This window comes from Acomys russatus, chromosome 1 (assembly GCF_903995435.1).
Source record: "Acomys russatus chromosome 1, mAcoRus1.1, whole genome shotgun sequence".
Classification (NCBI taxonomy): Eukaryota; Metazoa; Chordata; class Mammalia; order Rodentia; family Muridae; genus Acomys; species Acomys russatus.
Window position 1 is genome coordinate 36,356,224 of NC_067137.1, and position 22,216 is coordinate 36,378,439.

The 22,216-nt window shown below is 48.5% G+C and overlaps 1 protein-coding gene across 3 annotated transcripts in view; it reads right to left on the bottom strand.

The window, feature by feature from the left end:
- Positions 1-19,970, bottom strand: part of Lpin1 (lipin 1) — a 107,684-nt gene extending 87,714 nt beyond the window's left edge. For 2 of the 3 annotated variants that reach the window (XM_051143570.1, XM_051143553.1), the window contains exon 1: positions 19,803-19,969. In XM_051143570.1, the coding sequence (XP_050999527.1) occupies positions 19,803-19,883 (81 nt within the window). In that variant the 5' untranslated portion in view covers positions 19,884-19,969. Of the gene's footprint in view, positions 1-19,802 lie in introns of all 3 variants that reach the window. The other variant, XM_051143562.1, reaches the window with a different exon arrangement.
- Between the last annotated feature and the right edge of the window lie 2,246 nt (positions 19,971-22,216).

Below are 22,216 nucleotides of genomic sequence, written 5' to 3' on the forward strand. Positions count from 1 at the left end.
ACACACACACACACACACACACACACACACACACACACGTGTTTGTGATCAAATCTGAGAACAGCACTAACTATGGGCATAAACACAGTTGTTTAGAAGGCAAGTTTGCCAGGCACATCATGTCCATTTAGCAAAACATCAGTGGTTTCCCCATATGCAAGCCAGGAAGTGTGGGAGCAGCATGTTCCAGAAGAGTAAACAGCCAGAAAAGAGTATGTACACAGGAGCAGGAAGGCAGTCTGGACAGGGTTGTTTCTGTACTGTGGCAGGACGGACCTGGAAGGTGATGGGGACAGTGACTGCGCCTGTCTGGGCAAGAATGTTTGTCTTGTCTGTTCAGACAGTTTTGGCCTTCATCACCATCAACCCATGTGTGCGCGCGCGCGCGTGTGTGTGTGTGTGTGTGTGTGTGTGTGTGTGTGCACGCGTGCGCCTGTGTAGGTGTTTATGGCAAAATGACACTCTCCCCTGAGTGAAATCACCCATGGCTCACTTACTCCCCTCCCCGGCTATTTACAAAAGGCACCATGCAGATTCCACGTGTTCACACACACAGATGCTTCTGTGTAGGGTCAGGTTGACTGGGAAAGTGGCCAAGCCTCGGAGTCAGAGCTGGCAGGCACCTCTCCTAACCTCACTGGCCTCCCTGAAGCCCTGGCCTCTAAGCCTGGAGACAAGCCCAAGAGTGTTGGCTCAGAGCCACGCCCTACTCCAGTCCTCTCCCCCAACTCCCCCCCCACCCCAGCAGGGAAACACTCCCAGAGGGCTGTTCACAGTACTGGAGTCAGTGTGAGGAAGCATCAACTCCGTGGTGGGTCAAAGGAGAAATGTAGTCAGGATGAACAGCTAACAGGAAGAGATGTCTGTGCCATCATGACTCGAGGTGAGGCTGGGGAGACAGATGGATGGACAGACAGACAGATGGACAGCTGGATAGACAGAGACACTGATTTAAAAAAAAAGACAAATAGAGTTAGAGAATCAGAGAGACAGAGACATGGGCAGAAAAATAGTCATGACAGACTTGGGTAAAGATGGGGCAAATAGGGACACAAAGACAGAGACAGAGACAGGGACAGGGACAGAGACAGAGACAGAGACAGAGACAGAGACAGGGACAGAGACAGAGACAGGGACAGAGACAGGGACAGGGACAGAGACAGGGACAGAGACAGGGACAGAGACAGAGACAGAGACAGAGACAGAGACAGGGACAGAGACAGGGACAGAGACAGGGACAGAGACAGAGACAGGGACAGGGACAGAGACAGAGACAGGGACAGGGACAGAGACAGAGACAGGGACAGGGACAGAGACAGAGACAGGGAGAGAGACAGAGACATGGACAGGGACAGAGACAGAGACAGGGACAGAGACAGAGACATGGACAGAGACAGAGACAGGGACAGAGACAGAGACAGGGACAGAGACAGGGACAGAGACAGAGACAGGGAGAGAGACAGAGACAGGGACAGAGACAGGGACAGAGACAGGGACAGAGACAGGGACAGAGACAGAGACAGGGACAGAGACAGGGACAGAGACAGGGAGAGAGACAGAGACAGGGACAGAGACAGAGACAGAGACAGGGACAGTTGCAAAACCAAATGAAAACATGAGGCCAACAGGGACAGACAATGACAGATGCTAGAGGCAGAGATGCTGGCGGTGGGGCAGAGGGGCAGAGGGGCAGAGGGGCAGAGGGGAACTGAGGGAAGGGGAGACTCTCTCAGCCGCTTTCCTCCCAGCCATCCACACATACACTGTGTGGTTTCTATTGCACTCAGTCCCTTCCTAGTCAGGCCGTGCCAAAGAGGGCAAGGCTTGTCTCTGCCTAGACTCCAGGTGGCAGCTTTAACCACGTCTTCTTTACATTTATTTATTTTGGAGTTCTTTAAGATGGTTCTGCTCTGCAACCCAGCTGTCTTGAAACTTGCAGCAATTTTCCTGCCTCGGCCTCCGAAGTGCTAGGATTACAGACATGTGCCACCATGCGCTGCAAAATCTTACATGTCACGTGTTCCAACCTATTTGGAGGTTTCTTGGGGTTTGAGGCACTGAGGACAGAAGACAGAGTCTCACGCATGCTAGACACACACGCCACCACTGAGCTGCACCCTCAGCTCTCCTGTCTTCTTGCAGTTTGCTGCACTGATGTCCTCCCACGGCTGGCCTTGTCTGCGAGACAGTAATTCACAAGCTCACCAACCAAGTCAGAACCTAGGTTCCAACCGCCATCTCTCTGGGCTCTCATGACCTGGAGCCTCCAGCCAACTGTCTGTCTGTCCTTTTCACCTCAGGACTGTCATCACATAATGAGGTCAGCTTTTCTGTCCCAGATGCTGCTCCCGGCTGGAGTCTCTTGTCTTATACTTTCTCTCCCATAGAAGCACCATCTGGCCTGCGTTACCTGGCTAGCAATGCCTCCCAAACGGCCCCTGTTTCCCTGTCTGCCCTATGTGATGTTCCAGGCCTCCCGCTCCCTAGGGTGTCATCACACTTTCTACTTCATGACACTCATTTTCATGCCTGAATACCAAAAGCACCTTATTAAGGCAAATACTGGATCCCTTTAAAACCCTGGCGTCCTGGAGCCAGTGACTAGAAGATGAAGCTCAGTAAAGACAAGCAACCAGACACTGCACAGGCTAGTTCAGCAAGACAGCATGGGTGATGGCCTCGCCAAATAGGCTTCTGCCAACCAGCACAGTCACACCAGCCCTAGATTCCACGCCTCCGCCCGAGAAGTGATGCAGGCATTTGCTGTCCCCTAGAAGACTACAGTTTGACCAGCAGAGCTCAACCCTAACCCATCACACACATTTTTTTTTCTCTGCTGTAAGAGAGATGTTGACACACAGTTAACGCAAGAGTTGAATGACAACAGCGTTTGGGAAATTAGTCCAGAAACTAGAATGCTATTTGAGTTTGATGACTATCAGACTTTGTCATTATTACTGTATATCACTAAATAGCAACAGAGCAGGACAGTGACACTTTGGTATGACATATCCCCCCCCCCCCATATGGGCCACCTGGGTCATGTGCTGAGGACAAACCTGAGAGCTTGTGGCAGTCAGAGGAGAGGGAACTAGAGATTGGGCTGGTCAAGCCCAGTTACACATGCGCTGGGCACCCACTGTGAGCCATGCCTATGCTAAGTGCTGAGCTAATGAGGTGGTTTCTATGACGATGGAGACAGGGCACTTGGCTCGTTCATGGGAGGAAGGGAAGAAGTGTAGAACCTGGTATCTGTGATTCAGCATGATGCATGCCAGAGAAAGAAGGAAAGTTTCATTTGAGAAATGCAGGGAAGGGGAGGGAATACAACCCAGGAGGGCCAGACAGCCCAGGGAGACTCAGGAGGAGGAGCAAAGTCAAGAAACTTAGCAGGATACATGTGTGACAGGGAGCAGGTTGTGTTTTCTGAGCCTGGCTGACCTCACTTCATACATTTTCACAGCTTTATCCATTTTTCCTGTTAATTTCGGGGTTTTTTCTTTATAAGTGATTAAAATTCTATTGTGAATCATAGTGGTGTACTCTTTTAATTTAATGCCAGCACTTGGGAGACAGAGGCAGGCAGATCTCTGTGAGTTTGAGGCCAGCCTGGTCTACAAAGTGAGTTCCATGACAGCCAGACCTACATAGTCTCCCATTGATACTCTGTCTCAGAAAAAAAAAAAAAAGAAAAAAAGAAAAAGAAAAAAGAAAAAGGTCCTGCTCAAACTATGGCACCAGCCAAGGACAATACATGCAGTAAACTTTGAACCCCTACCCAGATCTAGCTGGTGGACAGGACATTCTTCATAGTTGAGTGGAGAGTGGGGACTGACTTTCACATGAACTCTTGTGCCCCATATTTGACCATGTCCCCTGGATGGGGAGGCCTAGTGGCACTCAGAGGAAGGATAACAGGCTACCAAGAAGAGACTTGATACCCTATGAGCATATACAGGGGGAAGAGTTCCCCCTCAGTCACATTCATAGGGAAAGGGAGTAAGGGGAAAATGGGAAGGAGGGAGGATACAAGGGATGGGATAATATGAATAAATTAATAAAATATATTTTTTAAAAAGAGCAAAAAAAAAAAAAAAGCCAAACAAACAAAAAAGCAAACAAAACATTGTGTGTATGTACCAGATTTCATTACCAATTCCTCATTGATGGGCATCTGGGTTGATTCAGTATCCCTGTTTTGAATTGACCATCATTTTGCATGCCAAAGAAGCACCTGTGGAATTGGCTTCACAGCAGGAGGGCTCAATAAGAGTAGGAGCTTGGGAGAGAGGCTGATACATCTCATCTGACATCTACCTTAGGGACCTTAGCTGTCATCGCAAGCCTTCTGCTTACAAGACCCAAAGCCTTCACCTTGTTCATAGCACAACAGATTCCAGCTGAGCAGGTCTGCGCACACGTGCCCGAGCTCCTCTTTGGGAAGCTGGCCCCGAGCTGCCAGCTGCTAAAGGACACAGTGCACTTTGTGGAGTAGGAGGAAAGAATGCAGTTAACGGTCACAGCGCGACTGCACAGTGTCATGCCACGGGCAACTGTGACTTCTGACTCTAAGTCATCAACTCAAAAGCAAAAGCTGACCTGTAAAAACAGCAGCCCCAAGTGTGGAGAAATCACCATTTCTGACGACATCAGAGCTTAGATGCTGGCCCAGAGGTGCCTGGCCTGTTCTTTTATTTCTTAGAAGAGGTAGGCACATGGCAACCAGTTCTAGCAGCTGTGGTCAGGAGAAATGTTATAAATAAATATCTCAGAGAAAGCCCTTTGGCTTCAAGAACATCTAGTTCCTCCCCTGAAAGGCTCTGGCCTCCTGACACTGCCATGATGACATTTACCAAGCATAAATGAGGCTATCCACAGGCACTCGGGTCCCTTTCAAGGCAGCAGCCAGTCAAGAGGCCCCCACAGCCTTGGATTGGCCTTGCTTCCTATGAGGGTGAACTACCTAAAAACACAGACTTCCACATGCCAGAAAAGCATGCACAGAGCAACACTCCAAGGCCACCACTGGCCTGTCTGGGCTGGGAAGCCACTCAAAGCCCAGGGGCATGCTGGGAAGCCACCCAGGTACATGACAAGTCATGCCTGTCTGCCTTCTTTCGAGAGTTGTCCTCAGGAGAACTATTCTTGAACTTATTTCCCTTTGGGTAGGATGAGGTAGGGCTTGGTCTCCAGCCCAGTTAGAGGGGAGGAAAGAAAGGGCTGATATGAGGGTGGGAGAAGATCTCTAGGTGCTCACACAGTAGTGAGGATTTGGGGTCTTGGGACTTGCAGAGCTACCTAAGGACATCACTCTGGTTTGTGGGGGATGGGGGGTGGGGTGGGGGTGGTTGTTGCTGTTGCTGCTGTTGTTTGTTTCCTCTAACATCTCACAATCTGCAAGATCAAAGTGACCTTTCAGCTCTGTCCTCATCCTGGCTCCCATCCTCCAGAGGCCCAGGAGTTGTTCTAAAAAGCATCTGTCTCTGTGCAAGGTTATTCTGAGCTCGAAGCCAGTTCTTTGTAAGTACCTTCAGCCACCATGCTCTTTACAACCAACAAAGAGATACTGTACACCTTGAATCTGAGTCATAATTCTAATGTGCCCTGCTTATAAAAAAAAAATGGTGTCATTGTCTGTGTGCCCAAAGGCAAGCCACAGGATGTGTGCCTCCACCTCCTCAGCAATAAGGTAGAGATAACAATTACTCCCATGAACAGATATGTGTGTGTGTGTGTGTGTGTGTGTGTGTGTGTGTGTGTGTGTGTGTGTGTGTCTGTGTGTGTGGTTTTGGGGGCAAAGAGTGGATCAGAGCTACACCAGTGCCACTCTGCCAAACTGGTCCTGTGTCCCTCCGGGATGCTCTCCGTCAAGGACTTTAAGCTGGTGATTATGTGGCTGGAACGATGAGAGAAAAGTAACTGAATCATTGTGCTGCACAAGCTCAAGAGAGCTGGCTAGCCAAGAAGGTGGAAGGTTAATACCCCAAGTCTGCATTTCATCTCAACTCCAGCCTGCAGGCTTTGGAGGGAGGGGTGGGAATAAAGGTAGCCAGTCCTTCCAGAATTGAGCCTTGCCCTCTCCAGTCAGGTGGTCAGTCTTGTCCCTGAAGTTCATGATGGTTGTGTCTGCCTCATGATCTGGAGATCTGGACTCAGGTACTTTTTAAAATGTTGACTCTAGGACAAGTAAGTTGGTTCATAAGGTATAGGCTTCTGATGGTCTATGGTCAGTCCCTACAACCTGTGTGGTGGAAGATGACAACAACTCGCTCAAGTTGTCCTCTGACTGCCAGACACACATGCCAAGCCACATACATGCAATGTATGTACCACCCACACCCAAAATAAATATAAGAAAAAAATAAAATTTCAATGCAATAAGTGTTCCTTGGTGTCAACCTTGCACTCTTTCACAGTCACCTGGGATGATCAGTTAACTCAGAACAAGCCATTAGCCATATGTACCTGCTAAGCTATTAGTGGGCCATGTGTGCAGATTCCTTTTCGCAATACACAGTTCAAAATCTGGAGCTTGGGATGTAGCTTAGTGATAGAGTTCTTGCCAAGCATGTGAAAAGCCCTAGGTTCAAACCACTGTATCATAATAATGACATAACTATAATTAATAATAATAATAATAATAAATTCCCATAATGCCTCACTAGACTATTGTTGAAATAAATCCACAGGCAATGAGAAAGTAATTGACTGTTTTCTCCATACTGTGTTTGTATATGAAAGAGTGTACATATATTTTAAGTAAAAGAATTTCAAAAGCTATGCATGCCTATTACACGTCCAGTTGTAGCTCCATTGTTTGGGCTTGGAAGCGGAGGAGGGTGCTTAAAGAACCATGACCTCCGCTCCTCAGAATCAGGCGTACACTATGCCCCTAGCACACCGAGGCTGGAGAAAGAAGCCAGACCAGAGTCCCACATACCACACTGCAGGAGATCCGAAGACACAGAGATGGCTGTGGGCAGAGGGGCTGCAGGGGCTGAGCTCAGCTCTCAAGAGCCTAGAGAAGGGAGCTTCCTAGAGATGGCATCAACACAGTGCTGGAGGGCTTTCCAAACCCTGGACCAACCACCTGGGTAGATCACGTGGTAATTGCAGAGCGTCTGAGCACATTACTTAACCTCACCTGGATTTCTTTCTTTTTTTTTTTTTTTCTGAGACAGGGTTTCTCTGTGTAGCCTTGGCCATCCTGGACTCACTTTGTAGACCACCAGGCTAGCCTTGAACTCACAGTGATCCGCCTGCCTCTGCCTCCCGAGTGCTGGGATTAAAGGCGTGTGCCACCACGCCCGGCTCACCTGGATTTCTTAATCCATTCTTAGTCCACAACCTACAGAAACCTACCGTGTTTCAAGAGCCCTAAAATTCTGTGCCAAAATGACTAATTGACTCAATGGGAAAAGAACAAAATGACATTTTTGCTGTGCTGGTCCTAACGCTGAGCCATCTTGGACAGCAGCACTCTTATCTGACTTTTCTCCCTTAGACACAGTCTTGTGTAGGCCAGGCTGATCTCAGATGCCCCATGTAGCCAAGGGTAACTTTGACCTCCTGCTCCTCCAGCCTTCACCTACCAAGTGCTGCTGGGATTACTCACAAGATTTCTGATACCTTTGGGACCCAGATGTCAGGAGGCTTTTAGCTAGTTCTCCAACTCTCCAGCGCCACCTACTGTGCACAAATTATCGGTCCTCACCACACTGGTCCAGTGCAGACAAAGTCTCTATGATTGATGTATATGGGAAAGGCTGATCCATGACCCCCAAATAACATACATTGCCGACCTCAGCTACTCTCAGACTATAGTAAATTCTCAAGTTCTCAGGGGGAGGTCAGAATCCTGTTCTTCTCTGTAGCTTGGAATTTAACAAAAGGGATTTGAGCCAACCGTGCCTCATTTTCTGATGACTATTATCAAAGGAAGGTATCTGTAGAAAAGGAGTATGAACAAGTCTTGTCTTACAGTAGCCCTCTGTGATCCATTCTGGGCAACCCTAGAGCCTCTTGTCCCTTGGAGGGAAGTAGAAGAGGAGGCGTGAGAGTAGGGAATCGAGGAGGAAGCATCTGTAAGACACTTAGGCTCCGCCCACTGTTTGCTGGGTGCTTCATGAAGTTTATGGTGCAAAGTCTAAGCCTGGTTTTTCACCAGAATCAGCTAAAGGGCTTGCTAGCATTATACATTCCCAAACCTTGCTTATCACCTACAGGTAGCCAGCAGATGAGCCCAAGTGAGGGAGCCAAAGCCCAGGAGGTAATTCAGCCTAGAACCCTAACTGGTTTGGGATACATAAGCAAGCAAATGTGCACATGTGCGTGCATGCACACACACACACACACACACACACACACACACACACACACACACACTGTGTGCCAAAATGTTGTTTTAAATGAAAATCCCAATCCTTCTATTTTACCAATAAAGACTCAGGAGCCAGATGCTGGGGTGAAAACCTGCTAGCTCAGAGACGCAGAGAAAGCACCCAGCTGACCTTCCTACCCAACTCATGTCCTGATGGAAAGGGGCCAAAGGCTCACTAGCTTAGCTGACAGTCTAGGAGGAAAAGGCCAAAAAGCCCAAGGCTAAAGGCTTGCTAGCCCAAAAAGCCAAAGACCAAGGAGCTGAGTGGGTAGGTGAGAGGGCTTGTGGGTGGCAGAGGTCCATATGCAGAGTGCAGCTCGATGAGCCACCATATCCAGGAAAGGGAGACTGGCTCAGAAGGAGGGTTCAAATGGCGTAGCGGTGGCTCTAGTGTCACCCATTCTTAAACATTTAGTAATGTTGGTTAGGATAGAAAGCATGTTTGTAGCTTATGGCCAAGATGACATCATGAATTAGCTGTTAAGTCATGCCAAGCGCCTGGTATGTAAATAGATGGGACAAAAATGACACCACAGTGGGTGGGGAAGGCATACACTTAACCAGATCAGAAGTGTCAGAAAGAGGGCCAGCAAGACGGCTTAGTGGGGAAAGATGCTTGCTGCCAACTCTGATGACCCGAGTTCAATCCCTGACTTCTGTGAGTGTGCCATGGCACATGATGCTCCCTCCCCCACAGATAAATGAACACATACTTTAAATAATGAAACATGAAGAGCTGACTGTGGGCCTGTAATCCCAGCACTCGGGGAGGCAGAGGCAGGAGGGTCTCTGTGAGTTTGACAGCTTGTTCTACAAATTGAGTCCGGGATAGCTAAGGCTACACAGAGAAAACAAACAACAACAAAGAGTTGAAAGTGGTTGATCCATAGGCCTGCAGACAATGGCTCATAACTTTCTGTGACTCCAGTTCAGATTTTGCTTGTTGTTTGTTTGTTTGTTTGTTTGTTTTCTGAGACAGGGTTTCTCTGGGTAACCTTAGCTGTCCTGGACTTGCTCTGTAGACTGAGCTGGTATCGAACTCATGATAATCCTCCACCAGCCTCTGTCTCCCTAGTGCTGGGATTAAAGTTAAAGGCATGAGACACCACGCTGGTCCAGTTCCAGAAAATCCAATGCCATCCTTAGGCTTCCACAGGCATCAGGCGTTCACATGGTGCATACACAAACATGCAGGCAAAACACCCATACTATATGAAATAAATAAAAAATAAAATTTAAAAATATTTTGTGACAGTTTTTTCATTTATTTGTTATATATTGCATATGCCACAGCACACATGCAGAGGGCAAAGTTGAACTTGTAGGAGTCTGTTCAGAGACTGAACTGAGATCATCAGGCTGGTGACAAGGGTCTGTATCTGCTGAGCCATCTCACCCCCACTATAGTCAATTTCTGTCTGTTTCTCTCTGACTCTCTGACACACACACACTCTCTCTCTCTCTCTGCGGTGATTCTGGGAAGCACCAGCAAGCCAAAACACAAAATGTAATTCTGACATTATAGAAAATCAAACCATTTCTCTCAGGACTGCTGGTGTTGTTATAATGAACCTTTTCAACCCTGGCCAGAGCTCACCACCAGAGCTGTAAGAAAACAGGGATGCCTGGGGCCCAGCCCCATACACTCAGCTTCTACATCAGCTGGCAGTTCTGTGAGCAATCCTGACTGTCCAGGGATGGCATAAGCAGAAGATGCCCATGGGCTGGACAACAGTGTCCAGCTCTGCGTGTAAAGCGAGATGACCAAGCAGGCCTCACCCATAGTCAACACTGGAGATTCCAATGTCCCATCAAATCTTCTTCTACATGGAAGTTTCCAGAGATGGGATCCTTGAAAAGTCATTCTCCTCTTGCTCCTCACACGCACACCCCTTCTAGCCACCACCCCTAAGAAGACCCATGCTGGGATCAGCTGGGAAATGATCATCACTGAATCAGCTCTCTAATTCGGGCTGCGGAACTAGCATCCACGAAAGTCAGGTCTCATCCTACACGGACCGAGAGACATAGGAAGCAGCATCTCCGGTGGAGAGAGCAGGATCTTTGGGAAGAGATGATTCTCCCTAGAAACACAGCATTGCCATTGGGATGAGACCTCAGTCCTGCTAATAAACCTCTCTCAGGTCCTCTGTGTGTGATCTGTCTGATCTGAAGATAATTGTCACCGTAGTACGAGTGTGTGTGTGTGTGTGTGTGTGTGTGTGTGTGTGTGTGTGTGTGTGGTGTTTTACATTTTAATTTACTGTTATATGGTGTATGTTGGGGGCTGGGATCAAAGGACAACTTTCAGGAGTCAGAAGGGCCAGGGAAATAAACTTGGATCATCAAATCTGGCAGCAAGCGTCGTTATGCGTGAAGCTGTCTTGCCTGGCCCTACTGTGGGATTCTTAAGCAAGGGTAGAGCAGACACAGTATTTGGAGAGAAAGTTTACACAGTAAACAGCAATAAACTAGATACATCACTTTAAAGCATTTTGGATGAGCAAAAACCCAAGAATAACTCATGTTTGCAAGTGCCACTGCCCAAATTGACTGCTTAGATCCACATTGACTCACTCTCTCTCTCTCTCTGTGTGCTGACACCACGGGCATTTCTAGCTGGGTAGAAGCTAGACACTCGATCTCACCTCTCTTCACCATCCGCTGCAAAGTGTCTATCAAACGGCTATTAATAAACTCGATTTCTCCTCGGGTCAAATCAGGTAAAAGCACCAACTAGCCAAGTCCCCCACCCCCCACCCCCTCGCCTCTTTCATTTTGAACTGGTTTGAAATTTAAACCACCTCATTCTTGGACGAAGGGAATTCATTTAAGAAGTTCAATAAAACTCTCTTATTGTTAGCTGAAGATGGTTTATGCATTAATTCATTTTCCATGTGTTAACGGTGGCCACTCCTCACTGGAGAAGGGAAGAGTTAGTTCCCTGGGCAAGACCTGGCCCGAGAATCTTGTGACATCGCCCTCTAGAGGCTATTTTTGCACCAGCACACCAGAGCCTTATTAAGCAGCGCCCGGGTCAGTAGTTCTCAACCTGTAGTGAGGTCACAACTCCTTTGGGAGTCAATGGACCCTTTCACAGAGGTTGCCTAGACCATAGGAAAACACAGATATTTACATTATGATTCATAACAGTAGCAGAATTACAGTTATGAGGTAGCAATGAAATGATTTTATGGGTGGGGGGTGGGGTCACCACAGCATGAGGAACTGTATTAAAAGGTCACAGCAATCGGAAGGCTGAGAACCACTGACCTAGATCATCCTATGAAGGACTGCCCTTGAAGAAGAGGGAGGGCAAGTGGTAAATAAGGAACAGGCGAGGCCCGAGAAGTCTCTCAGGATACGAAAGCAGAGGCCTCTAGCACAGCCATGAAGGGGGCTTTCACTTGAAGGCTAGAGTCGGTTACTCCGTGTCAGAAAAGAACGGCAGCTGTGATTCTCAAGTGGAAGACATGGGGAGAGGCCTCTAGGACGAATTCAGTGTATGTTGAGTGGGGCTCATGGGTGACTGTGGAGGGATATTGCACCCGAGTGGCAGGGTCTGTATGGGGAGGATGAAAGGGTCAATGAAGTTCATCATGCCTGCATCTGCAGTGGCTCTATGCTTGTGTGTATTTACACACACACACACACACACACACACACACACACACACACACACACACACACAAGGAGTTCTGCTGGTTATTCATTTGTAGTTCATTTATAGTAAGGCTCTATGACGGGAGTGGAGATACTGAAGAATTCAGTCAGGCTAACTTCCTAGGTCACTCCAGCACACAGGGCCCCTCTGGAGGACACTGACATAAAGGACCGCACTGCATGCACAGATTTCAAGTTTCCCTTTCCCCAGTGGGTCCCAGCAGCCTCAGGCCCAGGGCCCAGGAAGCCTGATGGCACAAGCACAGTTTGGCTCTCAGCTCCTGTTGCCTCCTCGGCCAGGAGGCATGGGGGTTAGGGAGGGGTTCCACACGGGTCCATCTCCAACACCTAGAAAAGTGTCTGGCATAGCAGTTTCTAATGACTTTGTGTGTGTGTATGTATGTATGCATGTATGTATTCATGTATGTATGCGTTCATGCATGCACATATGCATGTTGTTACTTGAGGTGAGTATATTTGTGAGCAGGTGTATGCATGTGCATGTAGAGGCCAGAGGGCCTTTCTCAATCACTCCCCACCTTGTATTTTTCACACAGCTTCTCTCATTGAATCTGGAACTCAGTGATTCGGCTGAGCTGGCTGTCCAGCAAGCTCCAGGGATCTGCTGGTCTCTGCCTCTCTAGCATTGGGATTGCTGGGCTTGCGGATCTGGGGGAAGGCAGTTTTGTTCTGTTTTGTTTTTGTGAGATAGGGTCTCACAGTGTAGCCTTGATTGGCAATGTACAAACAAGGACAGAAGGAAGGACCCATCAACATGATAATCTCACAAAGGAGAGGGATTTTATCCCTCTAGATTTGTTTACTTTTCTCATCCCTGAGACAGAACACCAGACCTAACAATGTAAAAGGAGGAATTCTTTATATTGGCTCACGCTTTCAGAGGGCTCAGCCCATGGTCACTTGGATTCCTGTACCTGGGCAGAACACTGAATCATGGCAGCAGAAACAAGAGGCAGGAGATGTTATTTCCTTATGGCTGACAGGAAGCAGAAAGCAAGGAAGAGACCAGGGACCAGGTCCAGACTTCAATTGCATTAATAGCAGTGACCCACTTCCCCCAGCTAGGCCCGTCTCCTTAGGTGTCGAGAAGATCCCTGTCCTAGTCAGGGTTTCTTTTGCTGTGATGAAACACCGTGACCAAAAGCAAGTTGGGGAGGAAAGGGTTTATTTGGCTACACTTTCATATCGTAGTCCATCACTGAAGGAAGTCAGGACAGGAACCCAAATAGACCAGGAACCTGGAGGCAGGAGCTGATGCAGAGGCCATGGAGGGGTGCTGCCTACTGGCTTGCTCCTCATAGCTTGCTCAGCCTGCTTCCTGATAGTACCCAGAATCACCAGGCCAGGGTTGGCACCACCCATAATGGGCTGGGCCCTTCCCCATCAATCATCAGCAAAGGAAATGCCCTACAGGCTTGCCTACCGCCTAATCACATGGAGGCATTTTCTCAGTTGAGGCTCTCTCCTCTCTGATGACTCTAGCTTATGCCAAGTTGACATAAAACCGACCAGCACAGTCCTCAAGTATCACCAGCAGCTAAAGACTGAGCATTCAATACATCATCCTGTGTGGAATGCCTCTCATTCACGCCACAGCAGGCTCCCATAACGGAAAGCACATTCTCTCATAATAAATACTGACCTTTCCCAAGAAAGCTGGGTGGGCAGAGTCACATCAGTACACACACTAACAACTTTGTCTTATTTTCTTCTTTTGTGATGCAGTACTGAAAACTTCAGCACATACTCCACAACCATACAACTCTGAGTCACTCTGATCCTTTTGGGGGAGGGGCAGAAAAGGAAAGAAAGAAAAAGAAAAGAAAAAAGGTGGAAGAGCCGTCAATGCCTGGCCCGTGTTCCACGGCTGCACCTGCCTGCGTCAGCATCATTCTTGGCACTGAGAAGTGTTAGAGGTCAGAGCTCCAGCACTGGCAGGGACCCAGGGTCACCACTCAGGTCAGCACCAGCCTGCCCGGAGTTCCCAAGCTTTACAGGTCATGAGGAATTTTCCGCCAGTTCATACTCTCCCCACAGCTTCTTCTGATACATTTTTCATGATAAAAAATTTTTTCTACAATCTTTAAAAAAAAAAAATTTTTTTCTAAGAAAAAAAAAAAAAAACCAATAACAATCAGTCTCTTCACCAACACCACCTCATTCACCCTTGTCATAAGCTGGGAAAGCAGATCCCCAAACCCCGTGCTTTCTGTTTTGTTTTTGAGACAAGACCCCCAGATGTAAACTAGGCTGGCCTTAAACTCACGACCTTCTGCCTCAGCTTCCCAAGTGTTGGGATTATAGGCATGTCCCGAAGATTAAAAAACCCAAGATCCCAGGAACCCAAAAGCAGTTGTGCCAAGGACAGCAGTTTTGTTTAGAGGCAGCAGAGCTATAATTTCAGTCCAGGGATTATGGGGTCCAAAGCCTGGGTACCCTGTGTTCTGTATCTAGAGCAATGGTTCTCAACCTGTGGGTTATGACTCTTTTACAGAGCTTGCCTAGGACCATTAGAAAACACATACATTCACATTACAACTCATAACAGTAGCAAAATTACAGTTCCGAAGCAGCAATGGCAATAATTTTATGGTTGTGGGTCAGCACAACAGCATTAGGAAGGTTGAGAACCACTGACCTAGATGAAACAATTAGTCATCAAATGTGACATTGCTACCTGTGTGTGTGGGGGGGGGGGGGGTGGAGCGTGGAGGTGCCGGCTGGAGGACTGGACTGCTACAGGCTGAGAAGTACAGGGCCACTCAGTCACTTAAAAGCAGTGTCTAAGAATTTGCCTCTGGTAACCCAATCCATGAAGCAATGCAGAATCTGTTTACATGAGAAACGCAACAACTATGAAGCGAAGACAACTTAGGAACGTGCTTTAAAGAAGACAGGAGGCCCCAGGCTCCATCTTTGGTTGTAAGGTTAGAAAGGTGGCAGCATTTGAACCAAACCCACAGAGATGGGCAGGGCTATGGTGGATTGAAGGGAAGAACGGATCCAGTGCAAGATAATGAATGTGCTCCGTAGACCACCAAGCAGACTGCCTTGGCTGCTCGTACTCATGGCACTGACTTCACTCCTTCCTCTAGTGAAATTTCTGGCTAGGTCTCTGTGTGGAAGGAGTTTATTTTAGCTCACAATTGTACTCCACCATGGAAGGAGGTCAGGACAGGAACACAGGGCAGGAACCTGGAGGCAGGAAGCGAAGCAGAGGCCACAGAGGAGTGCTGCTTACTGGCTTGCTCCTCATAGCTTCCTCAGTCTACTTGTTTATACAATACAGGACCACCAACCCAGGGGTGACATCACCCACCTTCCCACACCAATCATTACTTTTTGAAATGCCCCCACAGACTTGCCCACAGGCCAATCTGATGGAGGCATTCAGTTGACATTCCTTCTTCCTGGATGACTATAGTTTGTATCAACTTGGCAAGAAACCAAAACAAAGAAAACTAATCAGAACACTCCTGTACTGAGTTACTGTGTTCGTCCTAATTTCTTCTCATTAGTAAGCTCCATTAGGGGGTTGTTGGAGCAGCAGTTCTCAGCCTATGGGTCCTGACCCTTTTTGTGGGTTGAACAACCTTTTCACAGGGGTCGCCTAAGGTCATCAGAAAACACAAATATTTACATTACAATTTATAAAAGTAGTAAATTACAGCTATGAAGTGGCAGTGAAAATAATTTTATGGTCGGGGGTCACCACAATCATGAGAAACTGTATTAAAGAGTCACAGCTTTAGGAAGGTTGAGAACCACGGTGTTAGAGGCTGGCTGGTTTTCTGCTTGTAATGTCGGGTCACCACCTGCAGAGGGAGCACCAGAGTCTCATGCTCACCTGATACTGGCCAAGGTGAGCCCTAGATGCAGAGCCCTAAATTATAGAATATATATAATTTAAAATATAAATACAACTTTATATGGCTATATAGGCTCATGTACTACAGCCTGACCGTCAGCTAGCTGTGTAGTCATTGATGACCTTCAACTCCTGACCCTTCTGCCGCTACCCCTGGGTCCTGGGATTACATACATGCACTGCTATGCCTGGTTTTATGCAGTGCTTGGGATCGAACCTATGACTTTGTGCATACTAGGCAAATACTCTACCAACAAAGCAACATGACCAGCCCTGAATTTTTTTTTTTTTAATTTCTTAAACTTTAGATTTATTCATTTTGTTTTATGTGTGAGTATTTGGCTTGCACGTATATGCCCAAACTCTTCAGAACATATCAGATGCCCTGGAACTGGAGTTATAGATGGATGGTTGTGAATCACCATGTGGACGCTGGGAATTGAACCTGGGTCCTCTGCAAGAACAACACATGCTCTTAACCACTAAGCCATCCCCTCCAGCCCTCTCAGCCCAAAATTTGATTACTTGTCACTATTACATCTGCAGTCCGTAGGCACAGGCTACCCTTCCCAGGTTCAATGCTAGTCTTAAAGATCATTGCTGACTGTGGAGCTCTGGTGAGTCTTATATCATTAGATATTAGAAGCATTGCTTTACAGATGGGGAAACTAAGGCTCTAGCAAGCTAAACCTGTGCATACCACAGATGGCATATGAACCCAGACCTTCCGGTCCTGCACCTTGGCCTTCTGGGTCTCATATTTGATCATGACTGCTTGTTGTCTTTCAGAGAGGCCCAGCCAAGACGAATGTCACAGTTCATGTCCCAAGTAGGAAGAGGGAAAAAAAAAGAATCCCTGGTAACAGACAGCTTGGAGTGGGAACACCTTGTACTTAAAGCTTTGCCTGTGCTCACCTCCCGGCTGAGTGGGCTCCATCCCTGTTTGCTGTTTATTGAAATCCTATTCCTCCTCTGCCTGACAGGCCAGCTTCTCACAGGCGCCTTCCTGGCCCTGACCAGCACAGCCACTCCTGAATTGGGCTTCAAGAACTCTGGGGTTGGCAGGCTGCTGCCTGCCCACCCACAGCTAGCCTGACCTCCTTTAGGGACCAGGCTTAGCATCTCCCCGACCCTACTGGGCTTGGAACACACTCAGGACCCAGAAATGCCTATGGGCCTGAAACAGAGCCCAGAGACTCTGTGAATGTCTGTGGCCAACACTGCAGGTGGGTGGTGCCAACCGAGCAGGTGCCTCCAGGGCTTGCGTGGCTGCCAGCTTCCCTTTCCCAGCCTCACAGTGGCCGAGCTGCTTTTACTCTTCCCAGAAGCCAGGCAGCCGAGGCTGGGTCCCCAGCCAGGACAACTGCAGCTCCCGTCTCTCTTGCCTGCTCACCAGATCCTCTGAAGCGTCCCCCAAGCTTCTGCTCCAGGCTCTGGACTTTGTCCCAGTTCCTCTGTTTTGCTAAAGCCACAATCCTGGGCACTCCCTTGTCTCCCAAAGTTCAGTGCCAGATCCTGGTCCAGATCCAGATCATTCCCTCCCACCCCCACCCCACCCGCCAACAACAACAACAAAGGGAGGCATTGGTTTCACTGTCCTGCTGGTTAGGCTCTCCAGGATACTATCATAACAGCGGATCAGATGCTTCCAGAAGGCTGAGGCCTAAGCCAAGGTCTCAAGGCCCTACAAAGCCCAACCTTGTCAACCCACTTCTTGCAGGAAGCCAGTAGCAGTGTGTCTCCAGCGACAGCAGGGTAGACTCTATCACCCCTCACTGTTCCCCATAGTCACTTTTGCTCTGAGAGCAAACAAGAGAAGACATACTTTGCTGGGATAGGGGAGCGACCCCTTATAGACTCTCTCTGTTGACTTTCTTCAGTGAATGAGCATTTATCTAGCACACGAGACAGTGGGAGAGGGACAGAATAAAAGGGGACAATGGGTGGACTTCAAATCCTTTTGTCCCTTTATCATAAAAAGCCATCAAAGAACAAAGCTGGACCTCTCCTTACAATGCTCCAGGCTTTCCCCTCACACCCTTCTTTCTGTCCTACACAATCTACACTGATCACACTCCAAACATAAGCAGGGGCCTGGAAGATAGCCTAGTCAGCAAGGTGCTTGGCTTGCAGGCACGAGGACCCGAGTTTGAGCCCCCATGTGAAATCCGTGTGAAAAATCCTGAATGTGGTGGTGCATGCTTGTAATCACAATTGGAGAGGCAGAGACACAGGTCAGTGGGGCTTGTTGGCTAGTCAGCCTAGCCTACACAGCAAGTCCCAGACCAGGGAGACACCCTGCCTCATAAAACAGCATGGATGGCACCTGGAATAACACTGAGATTGACCTCTGATCTAACACACTCTCTTCTCTCTCTCTCTCTCTCTCTCTCTCTCTCTCTCTCTCTCTCTCTCTCTCTCTCTCTCTCTCTCACACACACACACACACACACACACACACACACACACACACACACACACAGATATTCAACCAGAGCTTTCTCAGGTTACAAAGCCAATGGCCATGGACTGGAGGGGAGACAGTCTCCACCATACACCAGAGGGCAGGACTTCCCACCATATCTTAATCCACACTCCCACTCATTTGCCATGGGCAAGTCCCAGTTTCACAGTCAGCTTCCTCAGATGCCTGATATCTGGGCTGGACAAGATACAATGAGGCCTGTATCTCAGGGCTACCATTGCAGCCATTATGGTGGATACCAATGTGTCTGGTGAGCATCCAGCCCTGGCCACTATAGAGGAATGAGTTTACATCTCAGCGGATACAGGGGAGGATGCATGCAACATTTAGGTGACATTCCCGGACTGAAAGAAAAAGAAAAATACAACTTTGACTCCCGACTAACCACAAAAACAGCTCATTGATCCATCAGAGCAACATTCCCAAAGGTAGGTACGACTCCTGTCTGCAGGGCCAGGTCTGTGGAAACACTCCCACAAGCACGGGTCCTTCCATGAAATATCTGTCCTTGGTGCTAAGTGAATAACAGGGCAGAATCCAAGACTTCCTCTCTCCTCGGCTCCCACCCTCACCCTCACCCTCACCTAGCAGCCTGTCCCTCCATAGCAGCACCTAGTGGATCACCTGCCCTGAGGTGCCCTGACAGGTGCCAGATGCTCTGGGACACCAGCAGCATGGGGGCTTCTTCCTGCAGTTGCAGGACAACAGGTGCTCCCTGTTCTCAAAGCCCTCCCTGTTGTTGGTGTAGCCTCTGCATCTGAGATCCCAGCATATTATCATGGGGGTGTCCAGGGGCACCATCTGGGTTAAGGGCATAACATCTGCAGTGCACCCAAACCCACTGGCCTTTCCAGGAACAGTGAGGCCCGAATTTTAGCCAGGTCCTATGTCCTATACTCATTGACACTTGGGGTGATCACAGCCCCTCCTCTTTGGGCTTTAAGGTCTTCCATGAACATAGCTATGTCCAAACAGCCTCCCCCTCTCCTGGACTTGGAATAAAGTCTAAAACTGGCAGAACAGAAGAACTGAGAGCTTCGGAGCCCAAGGACGCCCATATCATACGCCGTGCTATAAATGACCACGGCAGACCCGAGTCATTCTCATGCCTATGCCTTCCTCCCTGACGAGATGGGGACCTGAAAACACCCAGAATCAAAGCAGACACCAAGCATTTTCTATCCAGGGCAAAGAAACCAGGCTTTATGTCCGGAATAAGCACCAAAAATCTATAGACAAACCTCCATGAGAGAGCCCTGAGGTGGGAGCTTGCAGGGCATCATGTGGCTGGATACTGTGAATGAAGGCAGGACCCTCCTGATTGGACCCTCTGGACCAGACCTCACAGCTGTGGCTGGGACTACAGGCAGCCACATGCAGCTTACCCACGACCACGCCGAATCCAAGGAGCTCTTGTCCCGTGGTGCCTCCCACTTGGAGCTGCAGATACGATCCTGCTCTGCCATGGCTGGATCTGCAGGGTCTAGTCACCTCTTCATTCAGTGTCTGGAGAGAAATGACCCTTGGGGACACCAGCTCAGAAGCTGGAGGCTGGGCCTAGTGACACCGGAGTAAGCAAAGCTGCTTCCCTTTTCTAAGCCTGGGCCAAGTCACAAGGCCCCAGCAAAGAGCAGGGTGTTGAATTGCAAATCCTTTCCCACCTGGGGACTGGCTGACAAACACAACAGCCAGGATGCAAAGATACCAGAAAATGCCAGTTTCTGTCTAGTTTGTGTGGGGCAACAAGAAGAAGGGCGTGAGGCCAGCTGGCTCAGCAGGGCACTTCAACTCCACCATGTCCACTCTTACTCTATTTCAGGAGTAAGACCCAGAACTGAGAGTGACTTCCAACACTGAGAAGCCTTAAGATAGAACCTGGATTCAAACCCGCATGGGATCTACAGATGGATTTTGATGAGAGGAAGTGTTGGCAGACAGGCCATCACTCAGGCCTCCTTCCTGGTTGAAGGCAGGAAATGATGTTTTAAAGTGACAGAACTCAACAGCCCAGGAGATAGCTCAGTGGGTAAAAAATGCTTATTGGGTGTCTTCGTTAGGGTTTCTATTGATGCAGTAAAATACCATGACCAAAAGCAAGTTGGGGAGGAAAAGAACCTGGAGACAAGAGCTGATGCAGTGGCCATGGTGGGGGAGGGGCGCTACTTACTGTCTTATTCTCCATGGTTTGCTCAGCCCAGGGATGGCTCCACCCACAATGGGCCGGGCCATCCCACATCAATTACTAATTAAATAAATGCCCTCCATGCTTGCCTATCTCTTGATCTTATGGATACATTTTCTTTTTCTTTTTTCTTTTTCTTTTTTCTCTTTATTTCGGTTTTTCGAGACAGGGTTTCTCTGTGTAGCCTCAGCTGTCCTGGACTCACTTTGTAGACTAGGCTGGCCTCGAACTCACAGCGATCCACCTGCCTCTGCCTCCCAAGTGCTGGGATTAAAGGCATGCCCCACCACACCCGGCAGGATGCATTTTCTTAATTGAGGTTCCCTCCTCTCAAATGACTTCAGTTTGTGTCGAGTTGACACAAAACTGTCCAGCACACTGTGCAAACATGAGGGAGGACCTGAATTCTAACCCCTAGAGTCCACATAAAGTTGGTTACATCATAGGCATCTATGATGCTGGTGTACTTACAAGAAATGCGAGGTGGGGGACAGGAGAATGCCCAGAATGTTGTTTGCAGCTAACCTGATGCACACGGGCAAAAGAAGAGACAGAAGGTGAGGACCAACCAAAGTGACTGGTTGTCCTTTGACTTCCATACTGTGGCATATATGTACCATGTCTCTCTCTCTCTCTCTCTCTCTCTCTCTCTCTCTCTCTCTCTCTCTCTCTCTCTCTCTCTCACACACACACACACACACACACACACACACACACACGTAAAACACGTACACAAAAGATCACATAACAAAGTGACAGCAATATATGCATTTGTATTCTATGAGTTTTCTACCAAATCTAAGAAAGCTTGCTTGCTCTCTGTTAGGCACTGTCACAGGCCTGCTAGATTCAGGAGAGCATGGTTCAGCCGCAGGGCTGCACTTCCCACATGGCTGTGTGGCACACTGAGTTGTCCCCTTTCCCTGCACCCCAACTTTATTACCACTGTCCTCCTCACCCTGAGAACTATACTGCACATGGAGGCCGCATGATTGTGGGTGCTTTCCCAGCACACCTCTAATGTTACATACGTAAAATAGAAGCTTCGAGGAGCTGGCCCTGGGTCAAGAGGGAAATGACAAAGCAGGCCAGGTGACTTAAGCTGATTCTTACATTCCCTCACATCCTGGATTCTGTTGGGCTCAGGTGGCCTGCAGTGACTAAGAGGTAGGCTTACCAAGCCTGATTCTGGGCAACGCTAGGGTCAGAGGCTCACGGGAGGAGTGAGCCTGCGCAGCAGGGACAAGGAACGAGGCTTCGCAGCAGTGTCACTGAGCATGCTGGCGGGTGAAGGAAGAGAGAAAGGAGCAAGTTGGCAAAGGATTGGCTGCCCACCAGAACTGGATTGCAAGATAACTATTGTGGAGGATACTACATGCCGTGGGCTAAGGCTGTGGAGAAACCAAGCTGGAACTGAGCTGGGAGCTTCCTCGCTGCTGAGCAGCTCTCACAACAAAGAAAGTGTTATATATAGGCTGATGGGAGAAAAATGCCCACCAATCTGTTGTACTTAGCTGTGGACTCTGTATGTAACACAAAGTTGGCCAGGCAAGATATGCCCACTGAGGTATAGTGGCATGACTATTACGGAGCTAACCAACTGCTTTCAGATGGGAT